Source organism: Rhinolophus sinicus, linkage group LG03 (genome assembly GCF_036562045.2).
Source record: "Rhinolophus sinicus isolate RSC01 linkage group LG03, ASM3656204v1, whole genome shotgun sequence".
NCBI classification, from domain to species: domain Eukaryota; kingdom Metazoa; phylum Chordata; class Mammalia; order Chiroptera; family Rhinolophidae; genus Rhinolophus; species Rhinolophus sinicus.
This window is the reverse complement of record NC_133753.1, coordinates 53,529,625-53,557,013: the sequence shown is the minus strand read 5'-3', so window position 1 is coordinate 53,557,013 and position 27,389 is coordinate 53,529,625. Positions and strand designations below refer to the sequence as shown.

Below are 27,389 nucleotides of genomic sequence, written 5' to 3'. Positions count from 1 at the left end.
TTATCACACAGATTTTTAGTTCCTTGTGGTATCCCCCTTTCCATAACATTAATAAAGGGAATATTTTTACTGCAAAGAAAATTTTATTTTACATATCACTAGCCATGAGTTTTTGTCATTAGATTACATGTTGCTGAGTGCCATTATCCAAGTGGCATAACCATTTTATGTCCACAATTCACTTGTTTGAAGAATTTTCATGATTTACATAAGTACATCTATCAGTGAAGCACTGAGATGCAATCTTGTATCTGTTAATATCTGATGTTTTGCAGATAGTAATGTAGACGAGATGTACTTTGTCACCTTTTCATTTGAGTCACTTTATGTAAAATAATCAAATGTAGATGTTTTAAGCTTCTAAAGGAGATTTCCCAATGCACTCACAGGAATGGTTACAGACAGTTAAGATTTTCAGAAACAACTTCCATGTCCACATCCTGTTGTAATTCCTGTACCATTTTGTCTTCCAGCTGCTTTCCTCGGCCTTAAAAAGAAAAAAAATAATTAAAACCTTTATCAATTCAATGACACCTTGTAAAACTCATCAACAACTTTATAAAGGATCTTGGATGTTTCAAAATAATGTCAGCCATGGGGCGGGCTGGGAAAAAGAAAAAATAACATTAGCCATATCTAAGAAATTTAAGAATAGTGACTAAACTTATACAGGTCTTATACTCTGCCATGCATAAAGTAAGCAGGTCTTATAATATGCCATACATAAAGTAAGCACTCTACATACATTTGCTCATTTCACCCTCACAATCACCTGCATTTTAAAGATGAGAAAAAGATGAGAAAAGCTGAGGCACAGAGACAGATGAACTTGTCCAAGGGCACTAAACTGGTAAGTCCAGTAAGTCAAAGTGATGGGATGTGAACCCTGGCCCTCGTGGATCCATGGTCCCTGCTCTAAACACTATACTCCCAACCTCAGAGGATTACCTAAAAACTTAGATAATAATAGTTCATTCCTATTATTTTCTGGGTGTGAGTTTGTATCATTTATATTCTGGAAATAAATGCTCCAGGACTCTGTTTTGTCTTAATAAAATGTACAACAAAACAACCAAGGTAGGACTTTAACACAAATCTATTCAACATGTGCTGACAGAATTTGACCTTTACTAAGTTCACGTATGTAATCGTTCAGCAATCAAGTCTTCAACTAAATCTCACCAAAGTTTCTCTCTTTAAGCAGTCTGCAAAAGTGAGTAAATTATATAACAGATTGTATTCAGATGAGTAAAAGAATGGTTTTCTAGCACCTCACAAAAGAAACTATGTAAACAGAAAACTGCCCAACTGAGTGACAAGTAAGTTATATATCCATAAAGAGAAAGAAGGTTTTAATGTTAGGTTGGTGCAAAAGTAATTGCAGTTTAAAAGGTTAAAAATAACTGCAAAACAGCAATTACTTTTGCATCAACCTTATACAAAACTGAAATTCTCAAACTTAAGTATCAGAATTGCCTGGAGAGTTACTTAAAGAACAGAGACCCAGACTCAAAGGGCCTGAGCCTCTATATTCTTGTTAAGTTCCCCAAGTAATTCCCATACTGTCCAAAGTCTAGGTCACTAATATAAAAGACTGTCCTTCAATAAAAACAGGTATGAGGCAAAATCATCTATGAAATTATTACTCAACTCATTTTGATTAACTTGGAGAGATATCTTAGGGAAGCAGAATTTTATGAAGGAGGAAAAGAAATATCATATGCAAAAAATTGACTGGAACTGTGAGATACACTAAATAAATTATATTTTTTTAAGCAAGTCATGTCATAAATATACTGAGATAACATTTACATGAAAAAATACTCACCCATTAAAAGCTAGTTGATACCCAATTACACAGACCACAAAAATCTAGATTTTTCACCTCTCCACTTAAAGCAGAGAACTCCCAGGCAATGCATTACTTACATGCAACAGGGGCCCGGATAAGATGAATGTTTTGCTTGACTTCTTTGATATCCTGAACTTTCTGTAGTTCTTTATTTTTCTTCAACCTAGGTTAAAAAACATTAAGGCCAAAATTTCCGTTACTAAAACTTCTTTAAAAGACAACAATTCATAATTTTTAAAAATAAATTTCATTAAATAAGCCATACAGATAAGGAGTGGGAACTCAGTTAAATTCTAGTTGCTAATCAGCTTAAATAGGATTCTTACACTAGCAATTTGTTCATTCATAGTATCGCTACTACCCAGTTGGAAATAAAACGGTGTTTGCTAGTGAATGAAGGAACTGACTGAAGCAAAGAATTAAATCTCAGAGAGCAATGTCTATTACATACATGTAATGCAAACCTTCTAGTACCTAGATCTTTCCTCCTCAAATAGGGAACAATCTGTTACCCAATTTTTTAATCACTCCGTAATTACAAGAGCACAACACTTGTAAGACATTTAACAAAAAAACTAACAGACTAGTTCTCAAACATTTAGGTCCCTTTTCTGTAATGCTTTAACAATCTTTTAAAACTTGAAAGCTATTGGTGCATGATTCTTTTCTATGACAGACTGCCATAGTGATCTGATCAAAATCTAATGCCCCGTCTCTAAAGAAATAAATGACTCTGGGCTGGGGCAGGAGAAATAAAAGATAAGGCTAGATCTTATCTTAGCCATAAAGTAAGAACACACTCAAAAGAATGATGAGGAACTGGTCAAAATGACATGGGAGCCTGCCTAAGGAACTCCCACTAGCCAACGTGGGTGGGCTACTTAGAACATAAAAAGAAATAAATGACTAAGAATTACGACCCACTGAATACCATAAAAATCAATGAATATATAGAGATATATGAACACAGTAATAAATTTTAAACTTGGGGGAAAGCTCTTCTATATCAGAAAGCCAATAATAAATGTAGAAGAAATGACAACTAGAAAAATCACCATTTGACAACAATCAAATAGTAACAGATTCAGACAAGACTCTAATGGATGCTAAAACCAGTAGGTTCCAGTTCGAAGAGTAACAGGCTCTTTGCAGAATCTCAATGTATCTCTCCCAAGATATGTATTAATTAAAAAGAAAAAAAAAGTTAACTTTCCAGTTGAGAGAACTGGCAGATATCACCTTGCCCAAGTGATCAGAGTGCCTCCTGATACAATGCAGAGGAAGGACACACTATCATTTCTATGATATTCTGGCCAACGTACCTAACGTGCATCTATTCATGAGGAAAACATCAAACCCAAACTGAGGAACATTCTATAACTGACTTGTACTCTTCAAAAATGTCTATCATTTAAGACAAAGAAAGATAAGAAACTGTCCAGATTAAAGGAGCTTGAAGAGATATGACCACTTAATGCAATGCATGATCCAGGATATGCTGTTGCTAGTAAGGACATAATTGGAACAACTAGTAAAATCTAAATGATGTGTGTAAATTATATAATCGTATTTATCAGTGTTAATTTCCTGATTTTGGTAACTACTGGGGTTATATAAAAGCATGTTCTTATTTTTAGAATATATACACTGAAATATACTTAGTAGGAAAAGGGCACCATGTCTTCAACATACTGTACATAGAGATAAGGATAAAGTAAATGTGATAAAATGCTAACAGAATATATGAAAGTTCTTCATACTATTCTTGCCAGCTTTTGTAAGTCTGAAGTTATATGAAAATAAAAAGTAAAAAAAAAAAAAAAAAAAAATGCCTCAAGATTTCTACTAGTAATTATTATTCCAAGAATCACTCTATACATATATTCATACCTATTCATTATAAATTTAGCTTGGCGTTTCTGTTTGATCTCTTCAACTCTCTTCATTGCATCAACTACAAAAAAAAAAAATCATAAGAGTTAGCAAATTATTCACATTCAAGCAAGAGCTTTAACAATCACTTCTTTATTCTTTATCCTGATTTAGAAATTGATTAAATGAAAAACTCATTGGGAAAAAATCCCCACTAAAATAACTGAAGAAGGTATGTACGCTTTGCTGATATCACTGTGAACTCATCTTTCACAAGTACCATTTCTCTAATTTTTATTTTGTAAAAGCTTTCAGTGCTACTAAATTTTCCTTCTACGTTAAAGCAGTCCAATGCTGTCCAAATTTTATTCTACAGAGAACTTAAATTAATAATAATTAACTCCATCCTTAGCTTGTCCTTTCCATAAATAAAAGCACCTTTCTGGTCATAAAGACCACTTTTTCTTTAAGTGCCTGGGATATGATCTGCACATTATGAATATTGGTACATGAACCAGTCAACCAACCTGCCACATTCTCAACCACTACTAAATCCAATTGTTTTCGAAAATGTATAAAGGAGCTGAGTTCAACTAGGCTGTAGTATTTACATCAGCACTGTCCAATATAAGACAAACCACACATGTAATTTTAAATGTCTAGCAGCAGCATTTTTTAAAAAGTATAAAGGCAGTCTAAATTAAATTTAATGATGTATTTTCTTTCACCAAACATATCCAGAATATTGTCATTTCAACATGCAATCAATATAAAAAATTATTACTGAGATGTTTTATGCTTGTTTTCATATTAAGTTTTCAAAAACCACCATGTATTTTATCCCAATCTAGCTTCTGAAGAATAGTAGGATAGTCACAGTCTTAAAGTATCTCCCCACAATACTTATTAATTACAGAGGGTAAAATACTAACTTTACAGTGTAGAGAACTGGCAGACACCCCCTTAACCAAAGATCAAAGTTAGCATTGCCTGTAATAGGACTAATGAACGCAGGTGCCTCCTGACAGGACACAATGACAAGAACTCAGCATCACGTCGATGGTACTCCTGCCAAATGTACGTTACTCAAATCTAATCTTGAGAAAGCATCGGACGAAACCCAATTAAGGGATTTTATACCAAACACCTGGCCTGTATTCTTCAAAACTCAGTCATGAAATACAAAAAACAAACTCAGGAATTGTTCCAAACTGGAAGAGACTAAAGAGATATGACATACACTATTCTAACAACTTTTGCAATAAAAGATATTGGGTCAATTAGAGAAATCTAAATAGGTCTAAGATTAGGTGATAATAATGTATCATTGTTAATTTCTTGATTCTAATAATTGTACTATGGTTGAATAAGAGAATGTTCTATTTTTAGAAAATACATATTAAGCTATTTAGGAATAAAAGAGCACTATATAAGTAACTTAAACAGTTCAGAAAAAAATTACAGAAGGGAGACAGCGAGAAAAGGAGAAAAGGTCAATTTAATAAAATGTTAAATTTGGGGAACATGGACGAAGGATACCAGAGAATTCTACTGCCACTTTTCCATTCAGTCTGAAATTAAGTCAAAATAAAACATTTTTTTTTTTTTTTTAAGTGTAGGATGGGAACCAGGAATATTGGCATCACCTGGGAGTTTGTTAGAAATGCAGAATCTTAGGCCCCAGACATAATGTATTAGAATTTGTATTTTAACAAGAACCCCCAGAAGGCCCCATGGTGCTTCTGGCATTAAGACGATATTTGTATGAATAACTCTAAGACAATGTCAACTCTAAATCTGTACAATCTGTGGCTTAAAATTAATATGCTGGATATGTAACTTTTTTCTTTCTTTGCCTTTCAGAAAAAAATGATAGGGGCAAGTTCTAGTATTGAGAAGCATTTCCACACCTTAAAGTTACTCAAAAGAAAATAAACACACAAGTGGCAGGTAAATCCTTTCCAAAGAATAAGACACTGCACTTCCAGATGTTCCAGAAGACCAAAAAAATTTAAATAGAAGAAGCATCTAATAGATATTAAAAACTGATCTGCAATACAGAAATGTTAGATAAAATACAAATTATTCTTCCCACTATTCTTGCTTTTATAGTTCTCCTGCTGTTCCTGTGGACATCAGTATCTTAACAAAGGTTGCTCAGTGCACGTCTTCATACAATTTCACAATGTAAGCAATAAATACAAAACTATTGTCAACAGATTATAGACCAGATGATATTGAAATAAGGTGTGTGAGGAATCAATAAATCTTTAGGAAGAATAACATATTTTTCTGGAACACTACTAGAACTTTTGTGTAAGGCAGCAGGAAATGTTTTAAGTTCCAAAAGACTCATGTCTACCCAGGTGCTCTTCTTTGAAGTCTATTTTTAGGATCCCAATATGAAAGGACAACAGAATTTGTGCAGGGAAAACAACTCAATAAAGCACCGCTTCTTACAGAATTTTTACATGTGTAAACAAGTGAGGCAAGGTGATAATCCCTGAAACAACTACTATCTAACAGAAGCAATAACGTAGGAGTACTCAGTAAAATGCACCACAGGGCAGGGACTGTGTGTACCCTTTTCATCTGTACGCTAGAGTCAGTGCTTATTATTCAAGTATATGAAATCTTTCAGAAAACAACAGTATTTCTCAGAAACCAAGTAAATAACATAAAAGCAGTATGGAGGGTCATGGTAACCAAATATCCACATATAACTACAATAAGATGTGCACCTCAGTTTCAAATCAAGCTGAATGCCCATCAAATAAAAGTAGTCATAAAATATATAAGGGGGTGGAACAAAAATATGTAAGGGTAATCTGAAGCTGTTATCTTCAAGTAGCAACGAAAAAGAAAACGAAGGCCAAATGAAATAAAACTCCAAGGGGTCCAGAAATGTCTTAGGATCTTCCAATAATATCCATGACAAGAGTGCCTTTTAGAATCAACTTAAGGATCCTGTGAAAAATTTGTAACTATGTGAGGTGATGGATGTTAACTAGACTTACTGTGATAATCATTTTGCAATATATACAAATATCGAATCATTATGCTGTACACCTGAAACTAATACAGAGTTATATGGCAATTATTTCTCAATAAAAAACAAATCCTATGAAGTTATTAATCTCTTTAGAAATACTTGAGGTTGTATTAGTGTTATTTCCTTACCAAATAAACACAACAAAATCAACTGCTTTCCAGAAATTAACTCTTCAATTACAAAATTAAAAAAAAAAAATTTTCAATTTGAAATATCCTATATTATCGGCCTAAGACATTCTAGTTGTTCAATAAATTTTTTTGAGGAGGAAAAAAAAAGTACCAAGGGGCAGAATACTTAAGGCTATGTGGAATAAGCAATTCCAAATCTGGACTCTGACTTCTCCACACAGTCCAGGAAGATACAGCTTTCGAGGGTGTCAAACACTACCGCAAAGGCCCACAACTTTTCAATTCCTCTCCTGAAGTCTTGTGACTGGCTGGGAAAAAGGTGTTGAAAGGGATGGCCTGCCTGTGATTCATCACAAGCTGACAGTTTATAGAATTCTAAGCCCTCGAGACTTCTAGTTAACAAACTACATCACCCTCAACGTAAGACTAGAAATGGCTAATGACTGCCACAGGGGGAAGAAAAGGCAAAGGCAAGGCCAAGGGACTCAAACACATAGACACAGTGGAATCCACAAGCTGGCATAAGGAACTAAATTTTGCTGCAATATGGGTTTTCATTAGTCACTGCCTACTTCAGAAAAAAACAAAAGACAAGAGCAAGATATTATTGGCTTTTAATTTCAGTAGCCTGTAGCTTTATTTTTTATCTAAGTTAAGCACTTTAGAAGTTCGGGCAGAAAATTTGTAAATATCACCTTAAGTGCTGTGCTTTTTAATTTTACCAAAGCACTAAATTTTATAACTGTGTACAGAATACACAGTTTATATCCGTAAATCAAATTATCAAAATTTGTAAAGTGTGCTAGGTTTTGTGTATATTTTAACTATGCCACACTCACCCCATCTCTCCATCTCTACTTTTTTCAGATTTCTGGATGTTTTATATCTGTGTGGGCAGTTCAAATAACATCAAATCTAATAATTACATTATTTTTATAATGGACATAGCCATTTCTGAAAAGGATGTGGGGTAGCTTATAATAAGACACAACAAAACCATTAAAATAAGGATAAGAGAGTAAGAGCTAGCCAACAAAAAAGGGAAAATTTAAACAACAAAGTAATATTAAAGTTATGGCATTATCCTAAACCAGTCTCTCCTGAAAATTTCTGACATTCCCTTGTGACTTACTAGTTTTAGTCCACAACTCCCGCTGGTACTTGACAGGTTCATTTCTACGTTTTTCAAATTCAAATGAATTATCCTATAAGAGGGGGAAAAATATGGTTTTTAGAGAAGCACAAAGGAAGCATTTCTTAAAATGTATTCTCCTTCCCACAAGTGTTTCAAACTATGGACACACGTTAAAATCACCCCCTCCCCCGCAGTGATTTTAAAAAGTTTTCAAACTTTTTCTCCTTTCCACACTACGCTGTACAAGCCAGCCCTACTGAAAATCTCTCTATATATACCAGTGATTCTCAAATGGAAGGGTGGGGAGGGAAAGAGTATAAACCCCATCTCCCAGAGAGGCATGTAACAATCATGGAGATACAAACAAATTGAAAAAGCTTCCCTAATTCCCTTTTCCTAAATGAGACTCACAGCCAGAAAACTGTATTAGGCTGAACCACATGAAATTACCATTTTTCATAGATCAAAAAAGAGTCAAACACTGAGAATTTCATATGGTTCAACTTAAATACCTATTATGCTTATATATTTCAATACTTGTATACCTTTGTGTTGTAGCATAAAGGTGTGAAACTAGACATCTTCAAATAAATATGGTGCTACTCTACATGACATGAGCTTTGCTCTGAAATTGTTCAGGTCCCCTCTAAACGCAGTTGGTATTTTGACAGTTAATAATCCCATTTAGTTTAAAACATGCAAAACTATTTTGGAAAAAGTACACGTTTCTAGAAAAATTACAGGTATTTCTCAGTTTTCAAAGCTACCTGACATAGGCATATGGACAGCACTAACTCTGTATCTGCCTATTTCCTTTATATTCACATGACTATTCAGATCACAGTAACCTCAGCAACGAGAAGGTCACCAGCAAATGACTGTGTCTGGCATCCTTTCTTCATTCATATAGTGGCCGCCTGCCTTTGAGGCACTTGTTTCTTCTCATCCATACTGAAAATTATTTTTCTGACAGTAATTGTGATTTGGCCTTGCCTTGCATCTTTTCAGAAAGTATTCTTTATATTCATTGAAAACCTCTGGTTAAAGGAAGCCCGCAAAGGGTTTCATGGCAACCGCTTAGAAACTGCTCTTAAGAAGTAGAGAGGTGGGAAAGAGGTCAAGGGTTTGGGAGCAAAGGAAGTCATGGAGGGAGGGGCCCATTTAAAGATCTTCTTTCAAGAGAAGGGTGTGGAGCTTTTACCTCCTCCCTTTGCAGAGGATGAAAGTGGACAAGCTTCACCAGATCCTTAAGACCAATTCAGGAATAGCAATATGATGATAGGGGCTCACACGTGAAATTGCCTTATTCCTGACTCCCACTATTCCTCATCACCCCAACACCATTAACTAATTTCTCTGCTCTCAGACACTAAGTCCTGCTAAAGAAATCTGGAACCTAATAAATGAGTCTATTACTAACCCCATCTGAACCCTCACTTTCAGGAATCCTTTAATTAATCTCTTAACTTCCTCTCAAAATTCCTAAGTAGCAATTTCCAATTTCACCCCAATCCACTTAAGAGATTTCCCTCTTCGTTTCCAAGAGCTAAAAATTATTTTTTGAGACTAGGAAAAAATCATTTCTACAAACTGAATTAGGAATTTTTTTTCCTTTCCAGAATTCTACAGATTTATGGCTTTTAGCATCATGTGAGAATAAGATTATTATCATAGCCAAATACAAGTCACTCAGCCATCATACTATAGGAAGCCTTGTTATAGTTAAATCACATGCCTATCCCCACCCAAAAAAAAAACTCTGAAATTCTGAAAACTGTAAAAACCACTATACTCACCACTGTAAGCTCTTTACCAGCTGCTTTACGGAATGCTTTAGTCCACCTGACCTTGCGAGGATTGCGCTTCTTTTTAAAGTTTTTATGACATTTGGATTTACAGAACCTGAACACCTACAAGAAAAGTTAAAATAGTGAGAAGTCAATATTAAAAAATTTTCTATCACAGATGTTGCCCCTACCAGGTAAAACACACTGTAAAGTTTGAGAAATAACAATGTTTCTCACTCACAATTGCTTCTACTTACTCACGACACCACTTAGAAATGTGTGGACATGTCACATTAAATGGAAATTGAACTATTTTTTGAACTATCAAGCATCATCACAACTAAAAGCTGAGGACCCTTAAAATACGGTTAAAAATTACCATTTTTATAGAATAAGAGTAAAACCTTAAATGATCTTGAATAAGGATAGTTTCAAAGTGAGTCATTTATGTAAATCACTTCACATTTCAGAATAATTCTCAAAAATCTCAAAAATTTCAAATAACCATTCTGCAATCTCTTTTGATTCTTTCCATCCTTGCACAAAATAACTGCAAAAAAGCAATGAAAACTGGCTATAAATTTGTTTCCTGAAGTCTTCATAGATCTACTAGGAAGAATCGTCACTACTTTAATTCTCCACCTTCATCCCAAATGATGCAATCTTTTAATAGTGCTTACAATCTAATGATGCCTCAATGGTACTTTAATGTGCTCCTTAAATGGCTGATTGGGACTCATTATACAAATCTAAAATGCATTATTTTATTACTTTGTAATGTGTTAGACCACATTGCAATTTGTGTGTATGTTACTAGAGGAAATCTGAAGATTTTTATATATATATATATATATATATATATATATATATATATATATACCTCCACACATACACACACACACATCACAGGCCAAAATCCTTTTAAGTACACTTTGTTCTATGGGGAACTTCAAGCACGTCATTATACACACTAGGACATAGCTTTCTTAGAAATGGTCAAAACTAGTTTAATCTAATCTAGGCACATACCTCGTGGACAGCCCTCTCCTGAGAGACGTGAGTGAAAGCATGTCTATATTCCTGAATTAATTCCAAAGTAACTAGAAAATACGAGGACTACTGTAATCTACTGGAGTAACTCCAGTAACTATGAAATCATTATCAGTAAAACTTCTTTGAGTATTTACAGCCTCAAGTACTATTACCTTAAGTAACAGCCTCTATGTTTGATACCCAATAGATAACTCCCAGACAAATACCCATTTCTGAGATATATCTAATGAGAGATTTGCACTTGTCCTGGGTCTCCTCAATTCCAAATGGAGCCAACAGGAAGTTCAGGGAAGTCCACCTGAACTCCACACCTAATAGGTGTTATTTAAAAAGCACAATGAAGTATCTGAAGAGACAGAGTCACTGGAGATGGGCAGGGTATTCAACCAGCAAATAAGGTGCAGCTACTGTGTGCCTGATGTTATACTAGGTGCTAGGGATGCAAGAATAATAAAACATGAATCCCTACCTTAAGAACTTGTGCTCGCAAGCTAGGTGTGATAAAGTCTCACTTTGCAAATAAGAGAGATTGAGATCAGACTAGGATATAACAAAGGAATGAAGCTATATAAAGTAATCATGTATAATACGGAAACACATGATGAGGAGGTAATTAAATCTACAGTGAGGTAGGCGGTGAATGGATTGTGTGTAAGACAAAGCTTCATAAGCTCATTTGCCTTTTAATTTAGTCCTCTAGCATCATCCTCAGTCTCCAACATGCAAACAAAAGATCTATCAATTCACACCTCAGCCTCAAAGTCCTTCAACCCTTTCTTATTCCCCTAATTCAACAAGCATTTATTAAGCACTCATTAAGCGTTTATTATCCTGTTTGCAAACTATGTGAAAATATGAAGCATTGACACTAATTCTACCTTTAAGAAGTGTTAGATGGGAAATCTCTATGAAAGATGGTTTCAAAAGTTAAGAGCATACGTCAGAAAGACTAGCGAGGAGGCTAGAAAAGTGACAAGTGCCTGATCTGAAACCAGGACAGGAGGGCAGAAAGAAAGCAAAGACACCACTCTCCTTTGCAAAGGTAGAATGAATAGGACTTGGTAACTAGACACAAAAGCTGAAAGATTCAAAGATGACTCACATTTCTAGCAAAACTGTCTAGGCAGATGACAGGTACTAATTCAGAGAGCAAAGCAGATACAGATTTGAGAATCATCAACAGATAAAATGAGACGCAGGCATACCTCATTTTATTGTGCTTTGCTTTATGGCACTTCACAGGTGTTGTGTTTTTTACAAATTGAAGGAAGACCCTCCACCAGCCAAAAGATTGTAACTCACTTTATTGCAGCGGTTGGGTACCAAACCTACAATATCTCTGAGATGTGACTGTACTTGTTCTTCATTAGTGCTTCTGGGCCTCTACTACTTCTTATTTCCCCCAATAAACTTTGTTCTGGATCCACTGGTCTTCCCTAGGGCAAGGTGGCTGGCCAGCCAATTCAACACTGTCCTTGCTAGCAACATAGACTTCCCCAACAACTTGAACTTCCAATGCGCCAGATAAACACTCAACTCTAGATAGCGCCCACAATCTGTTTTTCTACTTCCAATATCCGGCTGACAGGCACTGCTGGACAAAACTCACAAAATCATGATAACCAGATCATCTACAAATCCAACTTGGCAATTATTTCATTTTTATAAATTTTTTATCATGTTCCTGAGACAAGGTATTCAAAATCTTCTACATGCTTTTTCAAGTTTCCAAATACAGCGTTGGTTCCTCACTTTCAGCAAGAATCCTTGCTCCTAATTAAATGGGATCAGTATCTTCTATCTATAATAGAGGTATAAAGCAATAAAGTAGGAACTGTAACTCTTTAGCTTGTCAAAATCACCTCCGTAAGGATTCCCAAATGTTTTCCCAAAGATTCCAATTCAATACATCTGATGGAAACCAGGAATCCGTATTTTTTATGAGCACCTAGTGATTCAGAAGCAAATGTAAGAGATTGCAAATTCTGAGAAAGTGTGTTCAAGAAACAAAAGAATGAGATTCATGCTGACTTAAGACAAATTCGTGTATCATTCATTCAGTCTTTCACAAACTGACCTTACGGTGTATCTGTATGTTTATAAACTAATCTTTTTGCAAATAGACTTATATTTGTATCCATAGCCCCACCCCAACCTCTTCACCATCCACGATACAACGGGACAAACTTTCTCCGTTCTGTGCCTTTGCTCAAACTGCTCCCTTTCCTTCCACCTAGAATGCTGTCTCCTCAATTCCTCACATCCAGGATAAATGTCATATACTTTCTGGGCTTTTTCACATAAACGTCATACCCTTTCTGGGCCTCAACTCACCTCCAATAACCTCACAATATATAAATGTACTATTAAGCTACACGCCACACACCTCTACACACTACGGACTCTCCCTGGTCTTATCCATCTCTATGGACACGAACATTAGCAACAGCGCTCGACTAGGCTTGCGTTCAACAAAGTTGACTGACTTGAAGAACTGGCCCACGTACTATAGTGGCCACGCAGCCCAAGAAGACCCCCCCAGATCCTCCGTCGCAGCTGGCTGGGGTCGCTCCTGAACCTCGTTGCGGCCAGCTTCCACCAAGGGTGGCCTGGTGACCAGCTCCGTTCCGGACACCCGCAAGGAGAAAGTCCCCAAGCGGGAGCTCCAGGCCGGAGCGCCTCACAGCGCCTCCCCGTCTTGGGGGCACCGCGGAGAACTCGGGCGAAACGCCGCAGGCGCAGAGGCCCGCCGAGCGGGCTAGGCCTCGAGCCCGCGGGAGCACAGCGAGCGCGTCCTGGCCTTGGCCGCCTCACCTTGCAATCGTTGCGGACGAACATCATGCCGTGGCCGGGGTATATGGGCCCCGAACAGAAATAGCACTTCTCGATGCGCATGTTGAAAGCGCGTGAGGACCCACCACCCAGACGCCTGGCTTGAAAGGAAGTGACGTGCTCCTGCCGCCGGAAGTTTTCTCTGACCAGTTCCCGACCCGGAAGAGGCGAGCGTCCTTCGCTCCTGCGGGCCCCGGGAGAGCAATCCGAACTTGACGGCGCCCGCTCGTGGCCGCGCGGGCAAACACCTGCCGTGTGGCGCAGCCGCAGAGCTGCGAGATCAACCTGGCCTTCTTTCTGGGCCAGTGAAACGTGGCTCTGCGCCGCCGACTGAGCTCACAGCGCCTGGTTTTCCTCTCTATCATAGCCTATAACGTCAGCATTTACTCATGTCTTATATACGCGTGTCGTGTCTTTAGTTTGTACTTTGCCCCCAGAGAGCTTTCCACACTTTGGGTTGTCTCTAGGATCTCATTTCTACACACCCCTCCCCAGACGCGCTTGATTCCCGTCCCAAGCCGACTTGCCTGGCGTCTCCAAGCAGTTGAGTCTCCGAGGCTCGGTGGATTTCACCAGAAATATTTTAAAGACTTGTGGTGTTCTCCACCTTTACTCCTCTCTCCTTTCAATTGATATGCACGTTGCAAAACAAAAATTTTGTTCAAGGGAAAGGTTCCTTCCCCAGACCTCCAGTATTCCCTCCCAGAAGCAATCAGTTCCTTTTATTACCTACCAGAGACTTTTCTGTGCATAGCCAAACATACGTGTGTATGCGTGTCTCTACTCCCTCTTTATAACACTAACAAGCATGCTAGTCACCCTTTTCTGCTCTTTTCTGTCTCCCCTCATTGAAATATGAGTTCCATCGGGGCAGATTTTTGCCAGTTTTGTTTACAGTTATATCCCCAGTACCTAGTAGAACAGCTCCTGGCTCACAAATAAGCATTCAATACCGATTTTATTATCAATGAATACATAACATTCTTTTTCATAGTTATATATATGCAATTGTATAAAGGTATTTTAATTGGCTGCCTATGGATAAACATTTGTCTTTAGGCATAATAACCGTCTATACTGATGGACTGTTTTTTCCCAAAGAAAGTTTATATAGAACTGCTGGATCAGAGGATATGTACATTTTAAAAATTTGGGAAATAATACTAAATGCTTTCCAAAAGTTTTACCAATTAACATTCAACAATCAAAAAGATGCCTGCCTTTTCACCATCTCCTTATCAAAGGTGTTTTTGCCAATCTGAGGGGTTTTTGTTCATTATTATTTTAACTTGACATTTAATTATGAATGAGGTTAAGAATCTTTCCAAATATTTAAAATCTATTTCAAATATTTTCTCTGAATTCCCTGTTTATACCCTTTACAGTTTTCTATTGTGTTGTTGATTTTGAATAGCACTTTACATTCTAAGAGGTTAGCCCTTTGCTGACATTTAGAAATGATGTCCTAATTTACTGATATTTTAAACTTTGCTTATAGTGTCTTTCCTTGCAGACGTGTTTTATTTGTATGTATCCAGTTTCACCCTCTTACCTTCCATATCAGTGTCTACATCCCTTGTCCATGTTTTAATCCCGTGCTCTAAGGCTTTATCTGAGACTTTGTTCCCTTTAGCCTATGAGCATACCCAGTGTCACTTTAGGTTAAATGGGTGAGTAGGTAGTCTTAGAATTTTGTTTCTTTTCAATTATTATAATAGAATACAAGAGAAAGGAGAAAAAAAACGTGTTCCACATCCAACAAATTGAACTGAAATCTTGGAAATACTACTTTTCATTTATCCTGCTTGAGAATTATGATTCCTGAATCTGAAGCTGTATATCTCTTGTGATTACTAAAAAATTCTCAGCTATTTCCTTTTCAAATATTGTCTCTTCATTTTCTCTAATTTCTCCTTCTAGAATTCCTATTAGACATACGAGGTTTGACAATTAAGTTCATGAATTTGTTGCAATGATGTTGCTAACCTTTTTTGATATCAGAGAGATTATTCATTATGAATTTGTACCAACTGAACAAACAGTTAACCAAGTTTACTGTTCGGAAGTGCTAGAAAGGCTGCATGAAAAAGTTAGACCACCTGAACTTTTCACCAATAATTCATGGCTCTTGCGTCATGACAATGTACCAGCTCACAAGGTACTGTCTGCAAGGGAGTTTTTAGCCAGTAAACAAATAATTGTATTGGAACACCCTCCCTACTTAACTGATCTGGCCCCAATGATTTCCTTCTTTACCCAAAGGTAAAGGAAATATTAAAAGGAAGACATTTTGATGACATTCAGGACATCAAGGGTAATATGACGACAGTTCTGATGGCCATTCCAAAAAAAGTACCAAAATTGCTTTGAAAGGTGGACTAGGTGCTGGAGTCAGTGCATAGCTTCCCAAGGGGAGTACTTCAAAACACATTCAGCAATAAGGTATGTAGCACCTTTTCTAGGATGAGTTCACAAACTTAATTGTCATGCTTTGTAAGTTGGAGCTTTTACCTTTCCTCTGTATTTCTTAACCTCTCATGCTAACTCTGTATCTCTTTCTGCTGAATTCTGTGTTATTTCCTCTGGCCTAGTCTCTGGTTCACCAATTCTCTCTTCAACTCTGTCAAACTTCTCATTTAACTTCTGACCATTAAGTTTTGAATATCAATGGCTATATTTTTAAATGGCCGTCATTTTTTTAAATTCAAACCAGTCTTATATCTTTAATAATGTCTTTTTCTCCCAGATGTTTCAATTCCTTTTATGTTTGTAATTATTTTAAACATTTTTACTTTATGGTCTCCATTTGATAAGTATATTACTTGAAGTTCTTAAATGCTAAATCTCACTGTTTTTGGTTTATTGGCCCTTGCTCACTGTTGGGTCTGAGTGGTTGGGGAAAGAATGGGTTGTCATTTTAAACTGTGAGTTTATGCTTAGTAGGATGTTTTCTATAAGAATCCTATAAGGTCTGGGTGAAGATGTTCCCTCTGAAAAGATTTTGCTTTGCTTCTACCAAGTAATCCAGAGGTATCACCAACTGCAAATCACTTTTTTTTATGTTAATTTTTTGTCAATTTCTTGGCTTAGACATTCCCCTCCAAAAAAAAAGTGTAACCTTGAACCTTGAACCTGTGAAAAAACAGACTTAGGATTATAAATTCTCAGGGGAAACTAAGAGAGACTGAGCCCATGCTTTTTGTGTGTTTGGAGGTAGGGGACTCTTCATTCTAATGCCCTACCTCCACAGATCCAAGGCTTTCTCTCCTAATGGTATGTAGCCATTGAAACCAAGCACCTTGATTACTGTCAAAACCAAACCAAAACAAACCACACTCAGTAGCAGGTTGTTTTAAGTTCCTTCTGTTGCTGCTGTTGTTGTCTGTGTTGTGGGGGGAAAGGGTCTTAGGGTATTTCTCTTACTTTCTTGTCTGTGTTGTGGGGGAGAGGGGTAGTCTTATTTTCCTTACTTTCTTGAGAGGTCAACAGTACATTTTAAGAATATGTTCATTATATTTTATCCAGCATTATGTGTTTTATAGAAGGAGGGTTTCTCAGTTATATAGTCACCCATATTGCCAAAAATAGAAGACCTGGAAATGCCATATAGAGATTTCCCATTTATAAAAATGCCAAGCAAAATATTCAGTATTGAACATTTCTTCAATAAACTATTAACTATCTTGACATCAACTTCGAAAGATCAGAATGTACTTCTCAGATTTCCTAATGTCTCCTAATAAACCAACATGGATTTATTATATGTGAATCTTTCAAAGCATTTTTGAAATCTTTTTAATTTTAAGATTCTACACCTTTGTCTTTGAACAGTAATAGTGACTCCTATTTTGAAAACTTTCTCTTGATCCTGCTGCCTCTTAAGTATTTTATTCAGTCAACTGATATCCATTTGAGTACCTACATATTGTGTACCAGGCATTTTTCTGGGTAGTGGCAAAACAATATTGGAGCTTATATTTTAGTGAATGGAGACAAACACAGAAATATGTCAAGTAGTGATGAGTGACATGTACAAAAACAAAGCAGGATAACAGGTCAGGAAGTAACAATCTGGTTGGGGCCATGAGGGGGAGCAACTACTATTTTATATAAGGTGGGCAGTAAAGTCCTTTTGGACAAGGTGACATTTGAACAACTTTAAAGGATGGGAGAGAGAGCCATGCAGTTGCATGGAAAACTAGCATTCCAGACAGAGGGACCAGCTAATATTCCTGAGAGCTCCAATAAGGCCAGTGTGCCTTCAAAGTGAGTGAGTGAGGGGGACACTGGTAGGAAATAAGGTCGGAGTCTGTCTCCCTACATAGTCCTTCTTCATCCAATTACTATACCTTTCCCAGTGTCTCTTGCGTCCATCTCTCAGTCTCGATCTTTGTTCAAGCCTCACCATCCTTATCTTGTTCATCTGAGATTGGCTAGTACAACACTTTCCACACTGTAGGTTCTCCACAAATGTTTGACGATAACATATTTGAATTACTTTCTCCAGAATATGTTGTCTTGGCTGGGCCCTCATCAAGGACCTGATGGAATTTGTGTCCCTGAATTTTGTTTCCTTTAGTATTATGACCTCTGGTTCGGAATATTATTGTGATGGGAAATGAAGTAACGTGCACATACAAACTTGACTAGACCACTATTTTATTATAAGCTTAATTGGCACACAGTTCACTGAAGGTACGTTTTACTTTTACACAGGCTTGTAAATAGAAAAACACATTGATGCACAAAAATATGGTACTTCAGTAATAAAATTAAACAAAGGATTCCAAAGAGAATACACATTATTCATTTCAATAATTAAAGATGGTTCTTGTATATACACTATATCATGTATACACGTTTAATTGTATATTACCTTTAAGACCAATGGAATCTGCAGCTAATTGCTTATTTGGTTCTTGAAAAACTAAAACATACAAATATTGTCTTCTTTTTCACTACACGAATAGACCATATAAAATGTTCCCTGATATGTAGCTGTAAAATTATGATTTACTCCACTGAAGTCTTATGGCAACTTTAGAAGGCACTTCTTGTAATTATGACTCTGCCCTTGAAATGTCTGAATCTTTTCCTCACAAAAATATACAGTTCAAGTGAATAGGATTCAATGACTTCTTTAGTATTTAAAAGAAGTCTTGTTTCAAGGCTAGAAACCACAGCTAAATTTTTTTAAGGGAGTTGTGGAGGGCAGTGGCAAAAAAACAGGCTCAATAAAAAACCATTTGAAAATAATCATGTAAAAGCAATTACTCTCCGTCATAGTTGTATTTTTCTAATTACAGCTCTGCCAAACATTTGCCACCATAAAATACATTTATTAATATTTGTATTCTTTATTTAAATTATAATGATTTCTTCCTAAACAGCCATTAAGCTCTTTGGAAAATTTAATCTATTTAAACCACTTAAATAAACAAGAATTTCCCCCTTTGACCTCAATAAACAACGATGAGCCATATTTTAAAACCACCTTTCATTTGGTATGAAGACACTTTGGTCAAGAATACATGACCTTGGCAAGACCCAGCAAGAACAGCAAATGCCCATGGTCTCAATGAAAAATACAGGTTATAGAATACTTCATTTTTCTTGTATTGAGCTAAAGTACAAATGTGACTGCTTAAATACAAACATCTATCTCCCACCAACTAGCAAACAGACATTTTACATAATTAAAAACTAATTCCTTCAATTCCACCACTGTAGAAATAACACAAGTTGCAAATATCAATGATACAGATGGTGAAGAGAGATTAGTCCACATGCTAATTGAAACCGCAGTCTAAGGATGCCAGACCAATGTTATAAATAGAAAGAAAAAGAAGCTAAATATTTATTTACTACAAATAACTTCAGCATAAGCACCAGCTATGTTCAGATATGGCCAGCAAGTAGGCCAAGTATAAATGCACAGATCACAGTGAACTAAAGCCATAAAAATCTAGTTCCCTGACCCTTCGATCAAACTTTCAGAGCAGTGGCAATACAGCAGGGAGCCAGAAGCCCCACTTCAGTTGCTCATGCTACATTACGCCATCCCTACCCTCACCCCCAATCCCTTTCCTACCAACAAGAGTCACAGTGAGTATATAATTGGTCAATCCAGTTTAATCATGGTCTATAGATATGGCCATAATGTGTCCACTATTCATTTTAAAGAGAAGGCATCCATAAATGAATACTTGAGGACATTGGGCTGATGTTTGTGTCTATTCTTGTTTAATATTCAAGTGGTTTAGATGGCCTTTTACAAGGTCATCTACTACAAGCAGGATTTTTAATTTTGAATTAAAGACTGACAGTTTTATAACTGCATCTAAGATCTTGAATGTGAGACACTGGACCTATCTATGTTAAGGCAGGTGATAGTATCTCCTGTCATTCTTCATAAAAAATCACTCTTCTCGGGCTATAAAATCCTGAATCCCTAGATGATTTACCGCCATGGGCTAAGGTTTTATAAGGCACTTTTGGCTATGTGTAACATTTCTCTTAACTCTCAGGCTAAATCTTAAAGAAATATTTACAAAGCTGCAGCAAATGAACTTTAAAACTGGATGCTTCGTTGATAGGTCTAATTGGGATGGTGAGCAGCAGTTTGTACACAATGCCCATTAATCTCTCTCTGTGCCATGTATCACCCATTGAGAATGTTACAGGCATGGCCACCTGAATTATTGTGCAGCTCACTTGACTTTTCAACAGCCACATGTCCCCTTCTCTTTTGCTTTGCTTAGCTGATCTGTAGAGGTGTGACCATTGGATCGCACCACTCCTTCAGGGATCCAGGACTTGTCCACACACCGTTCCATTCGCTTCATTATCAGATCCAGGAGCATCTCAATTGCTTCGCTTATGTTTGTCCCATTGGCAGCACTAGTTTCAAAGTAGGGGATTCTGGAAGACAGAGGCAACTCGGATAAGGACTTGCGGAGGGAAAGGACAGGGACCTTTGCCCTTGACAATTCAACTTAGAAAAGAGAGAACAAATATACAAGACAAAAAAAGCATTTTACCACCCCAGGGTACGTTAAAAAGTGAAAAAAGACAATAAAATAATTGACACTGCATTCCTAATAGAGCTGTAAAACTTCTGGAAATTTTCATTCCCATTTCACAGACAATTGTGGCTCAAAAAGATTAAGTAACTTGCCCGATTTCATAATGCTAGAGAGGAACAGAGCTGGTATTTGAATCCACAGCTGTTTGATTCCAGTGTAACCAATTTAACCATAAGCTCTATTGGTTCCAAACTTAAATATATCATATGAGGATTTCCAAAACAAATAAATCCCTTTTACTTAATGCACATGGGAAAAAAAAAAAAAAAAGGCTGACATTAAAAAGAAATCAGTGGTCACTGGCTGTGTTTGTCAAACGCTTTGCTGCTTATCAACTCCAAGCAATATTCCTGCACCACTCACTTGGAGACATTCCGAAATCTACTGCATCTCAGAGTTCCTCAAGGACATCAACCTTAAGTATGTTTGTTTTGTTATCCAAAGATGTATTTTTTCAAAACTATAAGGCTGCTTTTCACATCATTTTAAGATATCACTCTTCTTGCAGTGGCCACCCTTCATACATTTGAATTAGTCTTTACAACTGGATTAATTAACTGTCAAATTCTTCCTGCTTTTTAATAAAGCCACGAAAATAGTGATAAAATTGTATTTCCTCAAACTGTTGATTTCATTTCCACCACTTAAGAAGGCAACTGACCAAAATGCTCCCAGATATAAAAACTCCAAAGAAAATTGTTTGAGCATCTCAGGGAGTCCTGCAATTGAATTCAGTAAAGTACTTCTTACCTTCATAGGGTAAAATCCTCCCATTACTTGTCTTAAAGAGTGTCTTTGTTTTCCTGTGTTCACATAGCATGTTAACACTACCTCAATGACTGTGATTACAATTTCAGTTACTCTTGTATTATTTCCTGGCTAGAAGCAGCTTCCGCATGAGAGCTTTTACAGAGTTTTAAAACCGTCTCAGTGCTTTTACAGACCTTTTCAGAACTGTTCTGCTTCTTATGTCACTAAGAAGCACAGTAGTGTGTCCATGTGTAGGAATGGAAGACTATTTCTTCATTGTGATTCCTCAAGATGTCTTATTATCTGCACACTTCCTATGGGAGCTGCAACTGGACCTCTGCAATTCTCTCCTGTTTTAGAATAGCTTTTAAAAACTGCTTGAGGAACAATGATTTCATATGAGCATTTATCTACCCATTTGTGAGTTCTGCAAGACATAGTTACTCCAGTGATTCTACCATAGACACGTGGCTAGCTCTTCATAGGCTAACTCCAAAATATCTTAATCAGAGAAGGATCTGATAGGTGAATTACATGGTCTTAGTGGTTTTTAAACCCCCTTCCTGTCTGCCATGTTAGTTACTGTCAGTCTTTTCTTCCCTCGTTATCTGTCGCTTTATTCACAAAATGAAGATAATGCATCTTTTCCACTCCCCTGGTCACATGTAGTATTTGATTATCAACTTGTGAAGAGGGCATCCTCTGTAGGGACTCAATAAATATTTACTTATCAAGTACCTATGATGTTATAGAGCTAAGTCCCAGGGACAGTTTGCAATGTCGCCATTGTCACAAGAATTAAATTTTGGATTCAGAATTCTCAAACCTTAAATACTCATTTTCTTCATCATGCTTTTTCTCAATTATTCCCATGAAGAATCAATTAATGTCTACAGAACATTTCTTTTATGTAAGGAGAAGGCTTGATCATTCTATCACCATTTAGAAATATATTGTTTCATGGATAAGCAACTGAAAAACTCATCCCTCCCGCCAGGAATAATGAGCTGAAATTGAAAATATTATTTTTAAAAAGTAGTTGAACAGTAAACGTGTAAATACTACTCATAATAATATATGTCTAATTTTTTAAATTTCCTCAAAGTCAATTATAAATATCTTCTCAACTCTAGTCCTCTGCTTCATTGAATTCCTCAACTGAATTTCCATTAAGCTATTTCTACTTTCCATAGTTTCTTTCCTCTCAGCTCCTGAAACTTACCTCACAGTAATTTTTAAGGCATAAATGAGAAAAAATAGTTGAAAATACTTTTTAAATCTATAAAACCTATGCATGAAAATTACAATATGGACAACGGTTAAGAGACATCACTTCTAGAGCCGGGCTTTCTAGATTTAACTTTTAGTACAACTTCTTACCACTGTGTAACCTCCATGTCTCAGCTACTTCATCTGTAAATCTAGACAAATAATATCAGTATCTTCTTATAAGGATTGAATGAGTTAACATTGAAAGTACTTAGACTGGAATCTGACACATAGGAAATGTATCATTTTTGACAAATGTGTCATTGATAAGCATTTCTTACTTCTAGCACAGCAATAGGTTAGGTTGCAAAAATTTGCAATTTTGTTGTTTAAAACTCAGAACACATAAAAACAATGTCACTGAACCATGGAAAGGCATAGCTCCAAGAGACCTTGGCAACAATATAAACATTAAAGTCCCAGACTAGCCCACTAACTTTGATTTAATCCACAATGTAGCTAATCTACAATGTTGCCCTAAATTCTGGTACCTGGGACCATGCCTCCCTGCTTCAGGGATGGCTCACTCAGACCTGTTCCAGCAAAGTGTTTCATGCTCCAAAGCATTTGCCTCCCTTCACTCCTCATCAAACCCCTCATTCCCCCAAATTATCAGCACTAAATGTTGAGAGCAAAACGGATCTTACTTTACTGATTAATGCTAAGGTATAAATGACTGGCGCCTCTGGCAGAGATATGAGCTATTATCTAATGTTTACTAAAACTTGAGGAAATATTGAATTGGTAGAATTTCAGGGCATATGAGTTAAATTGTAAATTTTTAAATCCCTCATATTAAAAGAGGTACAACATTAACACACTGTAGTTTAGATTTATAGCTCCAAATTCAAGTAACAAATTTCTGTCCTTCGACTAAAAATATATTTTCCTGCCCTTTGTGAACCTACTGGTCATGTGACCAGAAGTCAGGTTAACAACCTTAAAATTTCTAAACTAAATATTCAGAGTATTCAGAGCAATTGAGACAATGCAAGCTTTCTTTCTACAGGAATAGACAAATGCTAGCGTTCACTCCTCTCCACTCTCAGACTTTGGAGCTGCCAGACAGAAAGCCAACTAGATGAAATCCACAGAGAAGAGCCTAAAGCAAGACTTTCCTTCCATTAAACAAATGACGCCCTGGAGACAGAAATGTGCCTCGTGTTCACAGTTGAAAATTGGACCGTTCAGCTCATCTCAAGGGCACAGGATGCCTACTGCGTGGAGTTAGTAATATTTTTATGTCTGTAGCTTCTTGATGTTCTCTTTCAGAAGACATTTAGGCTCCTTTATCTGAACACTTCTCTATATCTGTAAAGAAGGGTAACAGTGGTTCATGAGGTTGTGGTAAGGAGGAAATGAGATGATACATGTAAAAGGGCTTAGCATAAGTCCAGAAAGCGCTCCATGAAAGTTAATCTAATGGGGTTTTTATCTTCTCTAAAAACAACATTCTGCTTTTCCTAAAATATACGAGGTAAAAGTTTAGTAATCGTAGTTTAAATTCAAGAGGATTAACTGTCCCCTTTTCAACCATCGAAAGAATGGGAGTGCTCCTTCTTTCCACACGGTGGCGCTAATGTGGCATCACCAGGGAGCAATACAGCCAAAAAACCTTTGAAAAAAATCCTGTGCAGCTAATGATGTTATCAGTCTGTAAATGACCACTTAATGGCCATTTGGAACATGCAGAACACCAATCAGGCGTGCTTTTAAAAAATAGATTAATCTCAAATTTTAAAATAAAAAATTAAATTAGCGAAATGACAAACAGCTTCAAATCAATGAGGGGCGTTGTCATGTGCAGTTTCTCACTAAGATATCCACATAAGTAGCTCTTGCCATAAATCAGGATTCCTAGCCAGCTGGTTTCTTTTCTAGATGATCCTAGATTCCAGTTAGAGGTTGCCAGGAATGAAAGCTAAAGTACAGTATTTGATGATTTTGTCACATGTGGATCCAGAAATCATAAAGAAATTTTTCACCAAACTACGAAATGAATCTCACTACTTTTCATAGTCTGTTGGATGCTAAATGAACAAGCCCTAACAGGAAAGGGCTGGTGTATGGACTATGTCCTGGGAGATTGTGCCAAATGAAATCTGAATTCTCTACAGAGTTGTGTGGAGCTCTGAAAATCAGTGTTGTACATTTAGTTGGATCCCATGTGTGTGGTTTTAAAACATGTCCAATGATACATCATTAATTTATTTCTCAAATAAAGTAAGGATGTCATCAAGTCTGCAAAGCACCGTACTATTAGAAATCAAGCAATTCATTCCACATTTCATCTAGTTCAGATAGGTACTGAGCATTCTGCTGAGCTAAGCCACTTGAAATTCCAGAAATGGTCTGTTCTCATATTATTAATGTTGTAAATAAATGTTTTTTAACTCATCCTTCATTCCAGAAACTCTTGATCACCTTCCTGATCAACACCCAAGAGCCTTCAGTGGGAATAAAGTTGCCTTAGATTTGTTGCCCCCAGGAGAGTAAACCTTCAAAGTTCTCATCACAAGAAAAAATAAATTGTAGCTACATGTAAGGATGGATGTTAACTAAACTTATTTTGGTAATCATTTCATAATATTTACACATATCAAATCATTATGTTGTACAACTAAAATTAATACAATTATATGTCAATTACATCTCAATTTTAAAAAAAATTTGTTGCCCATTTCTTTGCACAGCACATGAAATACATATGCTTTCACTGTATTCATAATTTTCTCTAGTTCCCTCAGCTCTGCATCAAGAACAAAAGGCTTATAACGAATATCAGCTATCCTCTGTAAATAAAGCAGAGTGTGGGAAGGAACTTAGGTGCAGCCATTTTTACTCAAGGAGTAAGGTCCTTGTCTGCAGAGTCCCTTTCCCAGTCTGTATCGCAGCTGATGCAATTAACTGTGTGAGAAAAACAAATGCTTTTTCCCTTCAGCATGGGTTTTCCAATAAGTCACTGAGCACCCATGCACGGCACAAGGAGACAACTGCTTCATATTCTGTGCATAGACTATTTCCAGCCGTACTATCAAAGAAAACATCTGCCAGCACGCACACCTTTTTGTAAATTGGCATCTGCATCGGTGGTTCTCAAAGAGTTGTTCTCAACTACCAGCAGTAGCAGCGTCTGGAAATCAGTTAGAAATGTAATTTGGGGGGCTCTACCCCAGACCTCCTGAACCAGAAACTGTGGGAGCCAGCATCCAGGTGATTCTGACACACTCTAAAGCGTGAGATCTAAAAGAGGGATGTGGGTGATGCTGCGTTCTGCTTTCCCTTCTCATTTCTTTGTCACTGACTTTGTAGCTATTTTTTAACGTGTTTCAGCAGCAGTGTGAACTATAACAATTTTGACTGACAGGACTACAAATGTGAACAAACCTCTGTTTTGTTCTCTTCTCTAACTTCATTGACAATATTATTCAATATAACATACTGAAAAAGCATGAGTTTGCACTTGTTCTGGAAAAAACTTAATTGGTTTACTGATAAATCACTTTGTTGTATTAGGAAGTGACCTAAGAACATCATGTTACAATTTAACCAAGTTTTATAGCAAAAAAAAAAAAAATTATAGGGAATTAGGGGTAAATGGATTCTTAGTCCACTAAAAATAAATTTGCTGATATTGTGTCATGCATCCAATTCACCCTTTCCATTCGGGCTACTGCACGAATTCCTCATCCTCAGACTTACTTGTCCCAGCACACACAGATTCATGTTCCATATTTACACTATAACATGTTCTTTATTAGGTTTGCAAAGTTCTTCTGAGATAGGCTTTCCTTCTCAGAATGTATGTATATTTCAGAGAATCACTTGTGAATCAACGATCCGTTTTTATGAATTGAAGATAGTAACGCAAATGTATGAGGCAGCATACAATGATATGAAGATATGCCACAAACCATACTGTTTGCTGACTATGAGCACATAAATAAACTGACCAACATAGTCCTTTAGTGCATGTGCAACCAATGAAAATGTTATTATTGAGAATGAAAAAAAGATTTCTGTAAAAATAATCATTAAACTTGTACATCAAATTTGTGATATGTAGTGAACCAAACTGCTCCATCATATTTTCCAATGAGACTGCCAAACAGGCCGCAGGACTATATTTTATACTTCTTAAATCCTAAAGAAATTCTCTTTCCATCCCTTTCCATTCTTCTCCAATAGTTTCAATTACCTCATCTGCTAATCCCTTCATTTTAACTCCATCCAGAAACTTTACATTGAGTTTTTCTCTATAAAATACTCCCCAGGCCTGTGGTCTAAGCACAGATGAAGGACAATCCCTGTATCCCCAGATTCCCCATATAGTCAGAAGGCGATGGCCGGCTCACTGATACCAGGCAGGACGTAGAATCCTGAGAACCGAAACAGGAAACAAGCAAAGGACTGAAGAAGCCCAGAGAAGGAAGAAGTTAATCCTGACTCCCCCGCAATACTAGGGGGATTAGCTAACCCCACTGGCTGCCCTATTTTTCTGGCCTTTACTAACACACTTCTCAAAAGCATGGTCTATGTCCATGGTTTCCATTGCTTCATCACTTACTTCC

At 36.7% G+C, this 27,389-nt stretch overlaps 2 protein-coding genes across 6 annotated transcripts in view; both read right to left on the bottom strand.

Annotated features, from left to right (window-relative positions):
- Positions 1–63: 63 nt before the first annotated feature.
- On the bottom strand, positions 64–13,851 carry RSL24D1 (ribosomal L24 domain containing 1). The gene is made up of 6 exons (XM_019732319.2): positions 13,697–13,851; positions 9,839–9,952; positions 8,040–8,112; positions 3,743–3,806; positions 1,930–2,015; positions 64–487 (listed from the first exon to the last, which is right to left on the bottom strand). Exons 1-6 carry the CDS (start codon positions 13,775–13,777, stop codon positions 396–398), a joined length of 510 nt encoding a protein of 169 aa, XP_019587878.1. The 5' UTR covers positions 13,778–13,851; the 3' UTR covers positions 64–395.
- Positions 13,852–18,356: 4,505 nt separating this feature from the next.
- Positions 18,357–27,389, bottom strand: part of RAB27A (RAB27A, member RAS oncogene family) — a 68,473-nt gene continuing 59,440 nt past the window's right edge. For all 5 annotated transcript variants that reach the window (XM_019732314.2, XM_019732318.2, XM_019732315.2 and 2 more), the window contains one exon: positions 18,357–20,635. In XM_019732314.2, coding sequence (XP_019587873.1) covers positions 20,437–20,635 — 199 coding nt within the window. In that variant the 3' untranslated portion in view covers positions 18,357–20,436. The remainder of the gene's footprint in view (positions 20,636–27,389) is intronic.